Source organism: Mustela erminea, chromosome 20 (genome assembly GCF_009829155.1).
Source record: "Mustela erminea isolate mMusErm1 chromosome 20, mMusErm1.Pri, whole genome shotgun sequence".
Taxonomy (NCBI): Eukaryota; Metazoa; Chordata; class Mammalia; order Carnivora; family Mustelidae; genus Mustela; species Mustela erminea.
The window spans coordinates 21,352,968-21,367,249 of record NC_045633.1 but is presented as its reverse complement, the minus strand read 5'-3'; the positions used below and the strand labels follow the sequence as shown (position 1 = coordinate 21,367,249).

Sequence of the window (14,282 nt, the reverse complement as noted above, 5' to 3'; positions counted from 1 at the left end):
CATGATCTCTGGGTCTTGGGATCAAGTCCCATATAGGGCTCTCTGCTCAACAGGGAGCCTGCTTCTCACTTTCCCTCTTCCGCTCCCCCTGCTTGTGCGCCCGATCTCTCTAAAATAAAGAAAATCTTTTTTTTTTTTTTTTAAGATTTTATTTATTTATTTGACAGAGATCACAAGTAGGCAGAGAGGCAGGCAGGGGGTGGGAAGCAGGCTTCCTTCTGAGCAGAGAGCCCGATGCAGGGCCTGATCCCAGGATCCTGGGATCATGACCTGAGCCAAAGGCAGAGGCTTTAACCCACTGAGCCACCCAGGCGCCCCTAAATAAAATCTTTAAAAAAACTAAAATAAAATAAATAAGGTATCAGAGGTAAACTGTGTGGATTCAGAACTTGGCTGAGGGGGTTGGGGGGCAGGGCCTCCTTCCAGTTTAAGTGAGCCTGAACTGTTTGGTGCCTCCAACACTGAACCAGTGGCTGAGAACTACCTGTTAGGAGTCGGAGCTAAGACACTTAGGACATCAATGTTAAAGGTCAGGGAAATGTCCCTGGCCTGGCCAGACCGTGCTGGTCACCAGTGGGCAGGCACCAGTAGCCCACACTGATGGGCATTTCCCCTTCAGTTCCCAGCCCTCTGCCATCTGCAGCTGGTGCTGGCCTCAGCCCTGCCCTGTGGGGCCTGACCGTCTCTGTTTTAGAGGGGACTCAGAGCCTGGCTATTGAAGGGTGAGCCAGAGATAAATTCAGGCTCAGTGCCTGAACCCATCTCTTGTGTGGCAGAAGGGAAGGTTACCCTCGCTTTAGGCGTTGTGCAGAAACCTCCAGGGGAGCGGCACTTTGTACCCGAATGTGAGGTGCCAGGGTCCATCCTGCTCTTGGTGCGTGAGCCCCTCTAACCCGTACGCTCATATTCTCTGGGACAAAACAGCACTTTGCCCTGGATGACTGGGGAACCACATCCTTTCCAGTGACCACTACGATATATTTTGGACAGAGATGACTCTTAAAATTCAGGACTTGCCAGTTTTTGTCCCATTTCCCAGGATGTGGCTGGCCATTTGAGAGGTATGAGGTCCCTAAGGTCACACCAGAACATTCTGGGCCACAGGCCGCGTCCTGGATACCAGCAGGGTCACGGGCTGGAGTGGGCGGCCACAGATGGGGATGCTGAGCCCTGGAATGGCCCAGCTGTTCAGGAACCAAATAGCAGAGCTGTTGTTGACCCAACAGGGTTTCGTTTTTGAAGGTGCATCTCAAGAAAGAAGAAAGAAAATTGACATGGGATGATGAGATTTGCCTAGACGGAGGATAGTTTCTGTGGTTTGGTTGGTGTTTCTGTTTTGTTTTGTGTTTGGAACTAAGAACTCAGACAAGTACAGCCCTGCAGCTGCGCAGGGCTGTTCAGGGCCCTATGCGCGCAGGCCTCTCCCTTCAACTTTTGTGATGGCTGTGTCCCTTGTTTTGTCAACACAGCTGGCTGCCTCTGTCCTGTCCAGAAAGAGGGTTTTGCCGGGGTCAGCCTGGCTTTCAGGGGTTCCAGCCAGATCCTGTATCCAGAGACCAGCTCCATCCCCTTCTGTGGTCGGTCTCCAGCAGGGCTCCTTTCTCAGTGGAGGTGGTGCCCCAGCAGCTGGCTGAGCCTGGACCTTTGGGGCCACCAGGCCTCAAGCAGCTGAACAAACCTTGTCCTGATGAACATCCAATTCCATCTCCCGAGAGCCCGGGGGTAGGGCACCTCGCACTGTGGGGAGGGCTACAGGAGGGATCCACACCATGGAGACCCCACACAGGCAGTGCACAGGCACTTGGCTGAAAACATGGAGGGAGGGGGAGGAAGCAGGTCCCCACTTGTTTCAGCTGTTGAGCTGGTGCTCTGTGTGGGGACGTGTCAGCGGCGTGGTCCCCGCCCCTAGGAGTTTGGTTTGTGCTGGAAAGACAGAACCCAGCGTGGCCTCAGAGCCACAGGGCTCCTGCAGTGCATCTGCCTCCTTTTGCCCTCGGCTGGCCCTTGGCCCGACTGCTCAGCAGCATGTGGTTGGGGGGGCTGCCCGCCTAGCCAGCCCTCGCAGGAAGCCTTCTTGCTGAGTAGAGCCTGCTGGGGTTATGTCCAGGGCTTAGAGGCTGAGCAACTGCTCCCCCTCCCAATCCCAGCAGTCAAGCCTCGGGTGGATTTCAGCCCCTGGCAGCTCGCATATTAGGACATGTCCTTCTGGGGGACCCTCCCGGACACACCTGCGGTCTCACAGGAACCGGGCATTAACGATGGCAGGGCAGTCAATGCAGGTGACCTTGAAGGATTGTCCCAGGCACTTAACTTGGGCTGGCTGAGTAGTCAGGGCTGAGCATCGGGGCCCCTAGACCTTTGGACATTGCCAGGATTCTGTCGGTGCACACTCAGAGAACCAGTTTCTAGAGTAAACTCAGGCTGGTAGGTAATGACCAGCCTCTCCGGGGTCCTGCCACCAGCAACATTTGTTATGAGAAAGTTCGAATATGCAGCGAAGTTGAGTGTGTGGGCACTAAGTTTATACATTGTGTCTCACCTGCTGCCTGGATCCAGTGGTGAAGATTCAGTGTTGTGTCCTGTTTGCTTCTGAAATAGTTGGATTCTCTTGAGCCATTTAAAGTTAGTTTCAGGGGCGCCTGGGTGGCTCAGTGGGTTAGGCCTCTGCCTTCAGCTCAGGTCGTGATCCCAGGGTTCTGGGATCAAGCCCCACATTGGGCTCTCTGCTCAGCAGGAAGCCTGCTTCCCCCTCTCTCTGCCTGCCTCTCTGCCTACTTGTGATCTCTCTCTCTGTCAAATAAATAAAATCTTTAAAACAAACAAACAAACAAATAAATAAATAAAGTAAGTAAGTTTCAGACCTCAGGACGCCTCACTCCCAAGAATTCCTACGTGATTACTCAGTTCCTTGTCCAATACCGTCAGTAACAGCTTCGTAACATCATGGGTCCAGCCTGTGTTTCCATTTTCTCAGAAGGTTTTGTTGATTTGTTCTTTTTCCCGGTGGGGTTTTTATATATCACATTCGGTGGTGGGTCTCCTCATCTTTTTTAGTTTACTTTTTTCTTTTTTTTTTTTTTTAATGACCTTTATCTTTGGAAGAGACCAGGCCAGTTGTCTTGCAGAATGCCCCTCATTTCATGTTTGTTGGGCGTCATGGTGTCCTTGAACTGAAGCCTGTGTGCGTGTAGGCGTGGAGGCTCGATTGGGTCCGGGCCCAGCATTTTAGGGGGATCCCTGAGTGATTAGCGAATTTCACATCGCAGTTAGAGGCTGGGCTCGAGGGGCTGCTAGACCTGAGGTAGCAGGTTCTGCTTTCTTGTAGTCATTAAATCCTGGGGGTACAGGTTCTTTGTCGGAGCCCAGCCTTTCCACCTGCCTGCGTTTAACTGAAACAGGCTGCTCCAGCAGCAGCCTGGGCTGAATACACCCTCCTGATTCAGAAGAGTTGTGGGCAGCGCGCCTGCCTGGTCCTCAATCTCAGGGTCACGCGGTCGGGCCGCATGCTGGGCATGGAGGTTGCTGAAAGAAAAATAAGAATGCAGGATCCATTGTAAAATAAATAAATAAATAATATATTTTTTAAAATAAAAGAATTATTAGCAACTCATGACCCTTGATTTGAACTTTGGCCTGTCTCGTGGTCTGTCTCCCTGCCCACGAGACTCTGTTGGCTGAGTCGGGGAGGAGAAACAGCCCCGCCAGCTGGTGCCACTTCCGCTGAAATGCAGCCCAACTGTGGCCCCACACCAGGCTGCCCCAGACGAGACCCGGTCGGGAGAGGTGGGGGTGTGGGGTGAAGTGGGAGGAGGGGGTGCTCTCTGCAGTGACAGAGAGAGAGGGAGAGGCGGGAGCAGCCGGGGAGGAGCAGGGTGGGGAGAGGCACCCCGTTTCCTCATCTGCAGTGTGGGGATGACTGCCCCCTGTGCTCAGGGCTATGGTGAGAGACACTCTCTGTGCAGTTACTGAGGAGATGTCTGTCTGTGGGGGACAGTACTAGTTTCCCTGTCTTGCTTGCCTCACAGGTGAGCATGAGAAGAGGAGGAAGTAGCGTGCGGTGACAGTGCCTGGTTCCGTGGGCTGGTGACGGGGCGCGGCTGCCCTCCTGACGCCGCCTCCCTCCCTGCAGGTGTGAATGACAGAGGTGGTGCCGTCCAGCGCCCTCAGCGAGGTCAGCCTGCGCCTCCTCTGCCACGATGACATAGACACCGTGAAGCATCTGTGCGGCGACTGGTTCCCCATTGAGTAAGTTGAGCGGCGCCCACTGTCCCAGCTGCACTTTGGTGGGGTGGGGGGCGGGGGGCCACTCTCGGAAGCGTAGGTGCCTGAGCCAGATAACTTGCTGGGACAGCCAGCATGGCCTGGAGGTGCCGTGGTGGCCCAGGGTCACCTTGCCTGTTGTTGGACCCCGGGCGTCGGGCCCTGACTGCCATCGGCCTCTTTCCAGCTCATGGCCTCCCCGGCAGAGAGTTCCCCGGAAGGCCTCTCCGGAGGGTCTTTAGCTGAGCAGATGTCCAGTGCGCGCTGCTGACGATTCAGAGCACTGAGCAGCAGCGAGGCCTCGGTTCCATCCATTGGGGTGCGCGCCTGCAAGTGCTCGTTACTCAGCTGGGGGCGGGGGCAGGCGTCTGCGGAAGAGCAGGTGTGTTTGCTGAGGAGGACTCCTTTAATGAGAGAATACACGGAAACCGCAGACTAGGCAGAGGGCATATCCCAATCCTGCTTTTATTTGAAAACGTGCGCCAGATGAACGCTTAGGATTGTTCACCAGAGCAGGATGTTTCCCGTAGTCTGGGGGGCAGATTATTAGCTGCAGTTTTGTCGCTTTGCTTCCATTATGGGCACATCCAACTTTTGTATGGGACAAGTGGGCGCAGGCTTCGTTTTACTGCCTGGCAGTTAGAAGATAAAGAAGTACCATTGTGATGTGCAGCACACCAGCCAGAGGGAACACTGCTGTATATGTCACATGTGGCAAGCTGTTCAGACCGTAAATCCGGAGTTCTCATCACAAGAATTCTTTATTTTCAAACAAAAATAAACATCTTATTAAAAAATGAACTAGATCCTGCCAGGCCTCGTGTTTCCAGGAGAGTCCTGACCTCAGACTGATGGTTTAACCTGTTGCAGGCAGGGAGGGCGGGGACGGGCAGGCTCTGGTAGGAGGTGCCTCAGCCCGTGGGGTGGGGGGGATGCGAGACAGTGGTGTCTTTGGGGTCACAGAGGGGCCCTGCTTCCACCAGCAGTCCCACTGCCGCTGCAGAGTAGCCCAGTATGTGCTTGGATCAGGCCCCGCGGAGGGCGCATGCGTCTGGTAGAGCCACACGGGGCTGTAGCCTCTGCCTCCGGAGGTACCCGGCCTGCCGGCCTCTGCTCACAGCTTCCTACAGCCGAGGCCTCAGGTTCCAAAGACAGCGGAGTGAACTGCAGGCCCACACGCTGTATGGTGGCAGCTCCGTGTCCTGGCTGCCACACCAGCCGAGCCCCCTGGGTTGTGTGAAGAGGACCAGGGAGGGGTGAGGGTGATGCCTTGTAGGACCTTCTGGTGGGTGGTCAATGGCCTCTGCAGAGCAGAGCCGAGTAGAGGACCTGTCTGCTATGTCACTGAGAGGGTATGGCGCCCTTTCCCAGCTCTTGGTCTCAACAAAGGCATCTTAGGCTAACCTGTTATGTCTACTCCAAATTTAAAAACCCACACTCCCGAGGCCCCAAGTGCCCCTGCCCTTCTGACCATGCCTCCTGGCTATGGCTGAGTCTATGTTTTCGTTACCATCCAGGGGCTTTGCACCGAAAGTTCTCATCCTACTCCCCTGGGTTGGTGGTCTTGGTGAACAGCGCCTAGCAACCCTAGCCATACCCTGCCCTCAAAGGCTTGTCCCTGTCCCTGCCCAGGGAGGTGCAGTGAACTCAAATGCCATTCACCTGTGAACTTGGCTCTCCCCACACCCCCAGTCTTCAAAAGGACTCACAGAATTCTTGGAAATCACCCAGGTCTGTGGGGCATCAGGGGCCATCAGTCTTACCTCTTCCAGCTGTCCCTCCACATCCTGCTCTCATGAAGAGAATGTTGTCAGAGGATTTTCCCTCTCATCTCTCCTGTAATAATAGTAAGATCGTTTTTCCAATCAGAAGTTCCCAATCTTGTTTAGGGGCTCCTGGGTAGTTCAGTTAGTTAAGTGTCTGAGTCTTGGTTTAGGCTCAGGTCATGATCTCAGGGTTATGAGATCAAGTCCTGCATTGGGCTCTGTGCTCAGGGTTGCCTTGAGATTCTCCCTCTCCCTCTGCCCCTCCCCCTCCAAGTAAATAAGAAATTAAAAAAAAATTTTTTTTCTCTTCTTAAGGAGAGAAAAAGACATTTTTAAGAAATTCCTAGTCCTGGGGTACCTGGGTAGCTCATTTTAAGCGTCTGCCTTCGGTTCAGGTCATGATCCCAGGGTCACAGGATTGAATCCTACATTGGGCTCCCTGCTGGGCAGGAAGCCTGCTCCTCCCTCTCCCCCTCCTGCTGCTTGTGTTCCCTCTCTCACTGTCTCTGTCAAATAAGTAAATAAAATCTTAAAAAAAAAAAAAAAGAAAGAAAGAAATCCCCAGTCCCATGTAGACAGATCACGCTTTAAGAAGACCGTCTGGTGCAGTCTCCTTCTTAGCCGTGGAGCAGTGGGCACACTGTGGTTCCCCTGTGAAGCCCAATGTTAGTTAAACTTGACCTTTGCAGGTTCACCTCAGTTTGTTCTTCTCCTCAGGTACCCAGACTCATGGTATCGTGATATCACCTCCAACAAGAAGTTCTTTTCCCTTGCCGCAACTTACAGGGGCGCCATCGTGGGAATGATAGTAGCCGAAATAAAAAGTAGGAGCAAGATACACAAGGAGGTAAGTGTGTGTAGCGAGGGGGCTCCCTGTCATTGCACGGGCCACTGGGATGCGTGACCAAATCACACTGCCTGCTCTGTGGCCCTTTCTCCTAGGAGCCTGAATCCATTGCGGGACGCATCCCCAGTTGGTTTCTTCCTGGGTGTAGGTGATACAGTTAGCCACGAACAGGAGACCCAGCCGCAGGCTTCACAACGACTGTCATTTCAGAGTAGGGAGGAGTGTAAATGAGTTGTTGGGGGCTCTGGGAGGATCGGGGATTCGTAGAAATGGCCAGCAGTGCTGTGGTTGGTAGAAGGACATGCCAGGTTCCGGTTAGCGGAGATCTTTTCATCCCTGTCTGAGATCTGTGTCGGAACTCCTAAGGGTCTGGGGGCCCCACGTCAGTAAAACGCGAGGTCATGGCCACAGACACATGGTTCCACGTGGTTGTCTTGGGTCAAGCTTCGGCCTAACAGTTTTGGTCATCTTCGGGACGGAGCAGTGCTTACCGTGTGGGTGTGTACTTCAAGGGCAGGAAAGAACCCGCTGACAACGGGCAGCTGGTTCTACCTGTTTAGCTTCAGGTTATTTCTTCAGAAGTACAGTAAGGACATCTCCCTTTGAAAGACCTGACCCTGTCAAGTATACTCCATTTTGCCCATAATTAGATTCTGGCAAAGGTAATTTCTTTTAAGAACCACCAGCTTCCTGCTGAGCTTTTTAATTCCACTTGGTCTCGCACGGAGGTGAGATTCAGTAGCCTCCCAGGCCGGAACTCCATCTCCGAAACCGGGGCGCGGGCATGGAGCGATGTGGGCGGCGCAGGGCAGTGGAGGGGCGGCTAAGGCCCCCGCTCCCTCTACTTAGAGACCACCTGGGGGCTGCGTCCGATCCAAGGCAAACCTTTTCAAGCTTCGTCTGGTCCCCAGCGCCCCGTACGTGTCTGTGCAGCACGGTCGAATCCCTGTTACCGCCCTGTGCCGGGAGCACCACGCATCCCCAAGAGAAGCAACACTCTGTTCCTTAGCTGAGCCATGTGTGCCCCAAGGACCTGCACCCTGTCGTTTCTGTGTGGGTTGTGGGGGGTGACTCTCCATTATCCTTTGCTCTGTCCCCTCGCGCCCCAACCTCTGCCCCCCGAAGTGTCATGATCAGGGAGTTGGTGGGTGAGATGTGCCCTGTACCAGGTACCTCAGCCATTAATCTGCCTCCGTGTCTGCCTTTTCCTTCAGGATGGAGATATTCTAGCCTCCAACTTCTCTGTTGACACGCAGGTTGCATACATTCTAAGTCTGGGAGTAGTGAAGGAGTTCAGGAAGCACGGCATAGGTAAGGGGCGCCGGGCTCGAGGGCACGCCACGTCTGCTCCAGCCTCCCTGTCCAGTCATTTCCCATGTGCCGATGACCAGCCCATAAATGTCCCTCGTCCCCCCCGTCCTGCAAGGACGTTCAGCCTCCTGCCCCACCACCAGTCCATGGGCCTTCAACCTGCGCCGTTTGCACCCACCGTCAGGTCTCTGGGGAATGGGCCCCTCTCAGCACACCTGCCACCACACACGACTTATGTTTGGTCCCAAAGTGTTCTTGATTAAGGATAGAAAAATAGTCCCAGGGACGCCTGGGGGGCTCAGTCGGTTAAGCGTCTGCCTTCAGCTCAGGTCGTGATCCCTGAGATCATGAGGGATCCTGAGGTCAAGTCTCACATTGGGCTCCCTGCTCAGCAGGGAGCATGCTTCTTCTTCCTCCTGCCACTCCCCCTGCTTGTGCTCTCTCCTTCTCACTATCTGACAAACAAATAAAATCTTTTAAAAAAGAGAAAAAAACAGTCCAGCTGCCGTTTATCAGACGTCCACTGCATGCTGGGAGCTGTGCCCAGGCCTGTCTCCAGGTTCCCTCCACTCTGCCACCCGGCCAGTAGGCAGCGGTCTTCCTGTGTGACCCAGGCCTGCCTGGTCTGCCTTTTCCAGGGCTCGAGTTTGCTCTTTCCGTCAGAGGAGAGTTTAGTGCGTCTCCTCCCTGGGCCCAGCCCCTTCAAGGGAACTCCCTGGCCCCTGTGTATGGTTCCAGATGCCCGACAGTGTGCTGCAGACGAGCCCCATCTGGCTTTGGGATTTTAGGGGCTTTGACCGGGTGGTTTTGGGAGTTCCATCTTCGGTATAGTGGCAGGGAGATGTGTAGACATGTCTGGCAAGGTCGCTTCTTTGTCTGCTTCATGCGCCCTGCCAGCCTGTCCTGCTGTGTGTGACTGTCACCCCTTCTCCTGCAGGTTCCCTTTTACTTGAGAGTTTGAAGGATCACATATCAACCACCGCCCAAGACCACTGCAAAGCCATCTACCTGCATGTCCTCACCACCAACAACACAGCAATAAACTTCTATGAAAACAGAGACTTTAAGCAACATCACTATCTCCCCTATTATTACTCCATCCGAGGGGTCCTCAAAGATGGCTTCACCTATGTGCTCTACATCAACGGCGGCCATCCTCCCTGGACAATCCTATATCCTTTACTTCTCGGGGGTGAGGGATGCGGCTTCCCAGCCTCAAGGGTGACTTGCAGGGGCAGGGCCCACATGCCAGATGGAGCCGCGTTGCCTTCACATGATTCACAAGGCCAAGCTCACGGGACGCGTTTTTCCTGACCAGGTGGTGCTGTGGGTATATCTGGTTGTGCTCAGTGTTCCTCAGACTTCAGCTGGCATGAGCTGTGGGCTTTAACACTCTCAGCCCGTGGTCCACCCACCCACCCACCAAATAGCAATGGAGAGCCTCCTGCTCCGGGCGCGCAGGAGAGACACTTGTGAGCCCAGCAGACCAGCCCCTGCCCGCAGCAGGCCTTGTTCGGGCTGGGGAGAAGACACACAGTGGGGCGAAGAGAATTGCTGGCTGTTTGGATCACTTGGGTTCAGACCTTTCTTTCCTGAGGCCTGTGACCTATAGCTGTGTTCCTCCCCTACTCTCTCCTCTTTAGCCCTCTCTGGGCCAGGATAGGAAGAAGGGAGGCTGGGAGACTCCCTGATGGAGGGTGTGGCCCCTGACACTCTGTCAGCATGCAAGGAATGAACCGGGGGAGGCAATGATTTAGTCATGTCATGGGGGAGTAAACAGGAGGGAGAAGCATGGCCCCAGACCCTGCAGGCCTCCTAGTCCCTGTGAAGATGGGACCCCCCTCCTTGTCCCAGGGACAGGGCCCTGCCTTCTGATGACTGAGTGTGGGAGTGAACTGGGAACGCTTGCTCTTCCAGCATACCTGTCGCCCCAGCCCACAGTCCCCGTCTGCCAGCTTTGGTCCAGGTGTCCCTGTGCCTGAGGCCTCGCCAGAAGGTCCTCTTGCACCGCGTGCCACCCTTGCTTGTTTGGCACAGCAGAGGACCCTCCAGCTGAAAGACTCTCCGGAGCTTTGGGTGTCCTTCAGAAACGGTGTGGCATCTGCACACAGTCCTGCAGATGACCGTGTGGGCCCCTGCTGACGGTGCCACCCAGGGGTGCGTGGGCAGGCCAGGCAAGTCGGAGTCTTCCTTAACGGAGCCCCACGGACTACATCCAACACCTGGGCTCTGCGCTAGCCAACCTGAGCCCTTGCTCCATCCCGCACAGGATCTACCGTCAGGCCCACAGCCTGCTCTGCAGCTTCCTGCCGTGGTCTGGCATCTCCAGCAAGGGAGGCATTGCCTACAGCCGGACCATGTGATGCCAGCTGGGCAGCCGCCAGCAGGCCCTGCCCTCCGGCACCCCGCAGAACCGCCTTCCTGGCTGTTGGACTTCTGTCATCTGCAGAGGAGCCGGTGACCCTTTGCCGGGCCCGTTGGCTTGCCCCAGCTGCAGGCCCGGTGCTACGCAGGCTCAGAGCAGAGCGTCGCGGGCACACCTGGTCTCTGACAGGTACGTGGGAGCGGGTGGCATGGGGAGAGGGGAGCAGAGCCCCGTGGGATGGTGGTACCAGGAAATGAAGCCCGTGCCGCCCTCATCTGTAAAAACAGGAGGGCCTGAGTGGCACTTCAGGCACCGGGATGTTGGGAAGTGGTCCCAAGAGCTGAGGTAGCCTGACTGACTTTCAGAAACTTCAGGAAGGGAAACTGAGTCCTTGAGCCCTTGGCCAGACTTCTGTCTTTTCACTTCCTGAACTACATTTTAAACAGGAATGCATTCACGTGGTTCAAAAATGGAGAAGGCACCAAAAAATCAAGCTCCTCCTCCCGCCGGCCCCAACCACTCAGCTGCCCTCCTTCTGCATCGTGGCCGAGCACCCAGGTCTGCTTTGGCAGCAGTTGCTTGGGGCAGGTGCCTGGTAAACCAGAGCTCTGCTCAGATGTGCCCACTTCTGAGGTCATGAGTGCCACAGAGAGCTATCTCTCAGACTTCCAAGCCACAAGGAGTCACACGGACTGCCAGGCCCACACCCTGGTGCACGGACGCAGCCCAGAGCACTTGGGTGCTGGGGGGGACTCACGCAGCGGCACTGCACGACCACCTGGGCTGGATTCCCCCATCTGTGCCTTGATTTGTGTGCAGACTGGGAAGGACTCCGGGCCTGGAGGGCTCATGCTCCAGGCTAGAGCAGGACATCTCCCTGGGGCCCTTCACCCCTGCTCCCCTCTTCTTTCCCACAGGCTCTTCCAGCCCTCTTTCCTTTTCTGGTAACCTCCGGAAACCGCCGCATCTGCCTGCGTGCGCCCTGGTCCCGCCTTCACGCACGTGCGCCAGCCCTGCTGGCCGGCTGGGGTGTGGCGGCATTCACTGTGGTCTCTTTCCCCTCTGATTTCTTCCCCTCCGCTGCCGGTTCCTTCTAGCTCCTTTCTCCAAAGCCGGAGTGAACTTTCATTGGAAGGGAGGAACCCAGGTGGTAGGGACAGACCTCACCCTAAAGACAGGGGAGCCTCAGAACAACAAGGGGGTGAAAGGGAATACCAGATCCTTGTCCAAAACCAGCCCGCAGAAGCCTGGGGTGGGGGGAGCAGCCCCTGCCTCTCTGTGAGGGGCTGTCGCTTGGTGGACAGAGCCCAGAGGCTTTTCACCCAAGCACAGAGCTCGTGTTGGGTCCATGGTCAAAGGAGCGAGACTGATAGAAAGCGAAGGTCAAGCAAAGTTTTATTTCGCACCAAGCATCAAGAATCAAACTGATCGGCCAGGGCCGTCTCTTGCAAAGAGGGGACCCCTCCCAGCCTCACAGACTAACTTTTATAGAGTAAAGGCCATGTGGTTGAGCCTGGCCATATACAGGTGGCCAGTTGAATTACAGTTCACCCTATAGTAGTTATTTGATTCAGCCTATAACCTTGGCTAGAATTGGCGCCTTTGTCTGGTGCCTAAAAGGCGGGGCTCACACTTCTTGGCGGGTAATACATGCACTTTCACTTGATTAGACATCTCCACCTGGCCGAACACGTCCCTGTATCTGGGCTCCGTTATCTCTGCTCAGCCTGACATGTCCTGGTATCTGCGGTCTGTTATTGGGGCTATTTGGCCGTATTTCATCGGTTCTGTTTCTAAGCGCTTTCCTCTTGGGGGAAGGGGCAGGTTCAATCTAAGTTTTCTGCATAAACAATAAAATGGCTCGCTCTGGCTAAGCAGGCCCTTATACTCGGGGGCTTAGACCCTGACTCGGGAGGTCAAGTCCTCCAGTGCCCTCCTGCTGAGGGCTTCTCACTGTCTTCGGGAGCGTGGATCTGCCTATTAGATGGCAGGTGTTGGCTCACCTGAGCTTCCCCCAGAGCTGGGCTGAGGACAGGGGCAGTGAGGTTCCCGGGGGTCCCCTCCCCAGCCCCCAAGTCCATGAGCTACAGCTCCCAAGATGAAGACAGGAGGAAGTCGAGTGCTCTGGATCCAATGGGGCCCGGCCTTTGGGGCTGGGGGCCATCACGTGCCTTGCGGCCCCTCAGCCCGCAGGGGCAGAGACAGGAGAGGCTGTCAGAGCCAAGAAGTGTGCGTGCGAACATCACTCGCTTCTGGCGTCACCCTTACCCCCACCCCCACTGCTGCTTGCCGCCTGCCCTGCCCTCTGCAGTAGAGGGGGGTGGCAGTCATGCCCAGTGTTGCTGCAGTGTCATGGAGCCATGGCCGCGGTGCGCCGGCCTTAGGGCAGGAGAAGGGGGAAGCAACCAGGCTGAGGGCCGAGGGCCGAGTGACTGCCATGCTCCCCTCCCCCAGAACTTCCCAGCCTGGAGCCGCCTCCACTCTCCGGGTGGGAGAAAGAGGAGGGCGAGCCCTGGGCCGGGGAAGCACTTTTCCTCCTCCAACCACCTTCTGACTGGCGGTGTCCCCCCTCAGGGACAGGTCCCCGGCTCGCTGACCTGTCCCCACCTCTGCACTGACCTTGGCGACATGCTGAGGCCCAGCTTGGTGTTCTCTCTCATCTGAATCAACGGTGACTGTGTGATTTTTATTTCTGCCCCGAGGGGTCAGGAAGAGTCTTCTGGAAGGTTTTGCCTTGGACATTCATAATCGAGCTCAGAGGCCTTGCCCTGCCCTTCCCTCCGTGCCCCCAATCACTGCAGTGTCCAGCCCAGTGTTGAACAGATTGTAGTGTTTTGTCTCATTATAAATAAACAGACTTTAATTGGTCACATCTTGTCTTTCCAGTGCTAGGCCGCCACACTTTGGGCCCCAGCTCTGTGGCTAAGGGCAGATCAGGAGCTGTTTGTCCACTGTCAAGTTCCAGGGAGGGCTTCCAGCTGAAAGGGCTGACTGCTTTTGCCTCATCTGCCGAAGAACACAGTGGTGGGGAAGCAGTTCTAGAGCTGAGCAGCGCACCAGGCTCTGAGAGCAGAAGGCCCTCAGTGGCCACCAACGGTTCGGGGATCTCTCGGCAGCTCATGGCCTTAGCTAGGGCCTGGTCCTGTCACGAGGCACTGTCCTGGCTTAGAGAAGGTTCCACAGGGGACTCAACTCAGTTGTCAGGTGGGGACTCTGGGCCGCAGCATGGGAGCCTGGGGGAGGGTTCCTCTGGCTGGGCCAAGTCTGGGGCCAGGGGTTTCCACCAGTCTCTCCTCAGAGCTTCTGGCCACTCTGGGGAAGGAGGTCTTGTTTGCCACTCCATTGGGCAGATGAAGACTGGTTCAGGAACTGTGAGTTAGCTCACAGCGACTCAGCACGTGCATGGTGGCCGGAGAGCCCAGCCCAGGCTGGGACCCTTCCAGAGCCCATGTGTGCTGCTCCCCGGGGGTCGGGCATGATCCAGGCAGCCATCCCTGGGGCACAGGGCAGAGGCACCTGCAGAGCTGGGCGTGGGGGAGCCCCCGGGGCAGAGGAGGGGTTGATAGCCCACAAGGGCCACCGAGCAGCGTCCCTGGTGCCGGCAAGTCACACCCAGGTTACTAATGTTGGTGTGGTTCCCTCTGTGCCGCTGGGCCAGCTTCAGGAGTAAGTAGCGGACTCGCTGGGGCCCTTGCCCGGCTGTGTGGCCGACTGTCAGCTTGTCCCCGGGAGG

The 14,282-nt window shown here is 56.0% G+C and overlaps 2 protein-coding genes across 6 annotated transcripts in view; both read left to right on the top strand.

Annotated features, from left to right (window-relative positions):
* The window catches only part of ZNF174 (zinc finger protein 174), a 60,223-nt gene extending 56,131 nt beyond the window's left edge, over positions 1 to 4,092 (top strand). Inside the window, exon 3 of the mRNA XM_032327962.1 lies at positions 4,026 to 4,092. Within this exon, the coding sequence (XP_032183853.1) occupies positions 4,026 to 4,051 (26 nt within the window). The 3' untranslated portion in view covers positions 4,052 to 4,092. The remainder of the gene's footprint in view (positions 1 to 4,025) is intronic.
* The window catches only part of NAA60 (N-alpha-acetyltransferase 60, NatF catalytic subunit), a 30,039-nt gene that overhangs the window by 12,448 nt on the left and 3,309 nt on the right, over positions 1 to 14,282 (top strand). The window contains exons 2-7 of one of the 5 annotated variants that reach the window (XR_004281849.1): positions 4,130 to 4,245; positions 6,744 to 6,873; positions 8,088 to 8,184; positions 9,122 to 9,356; positions 10,391 to 10,738; positions 10,996 to 13,419. Coding sequence is in view for 1 of the 5 variants with exons in the window: in XM_032327980.1 (XP_032183871.1) it covers positions 4,136 to 4,245; positions 6,744 to 6,873; positions 8,088 to 8,184; positions 9,122 to 9,356; positions 10,391 to 10,547 (729 nt within the window). In the remaining 4 variants the exon portion in view is untranslated. Of the gene's footprint in view, positions 1 to 4,116; positions 4,246 to 6,743; positions 6,874 to 8,087; positions 8,185 to 9,121; positions 9,357 to 10,390; positions 13,420 to 14,282 lie in introns of those variants that run through there. The other 4 variants (XR_004281850.1, XR_004281848.1, XR_004281851.1 and 1 more) reach the window with 4 other exon arrangements.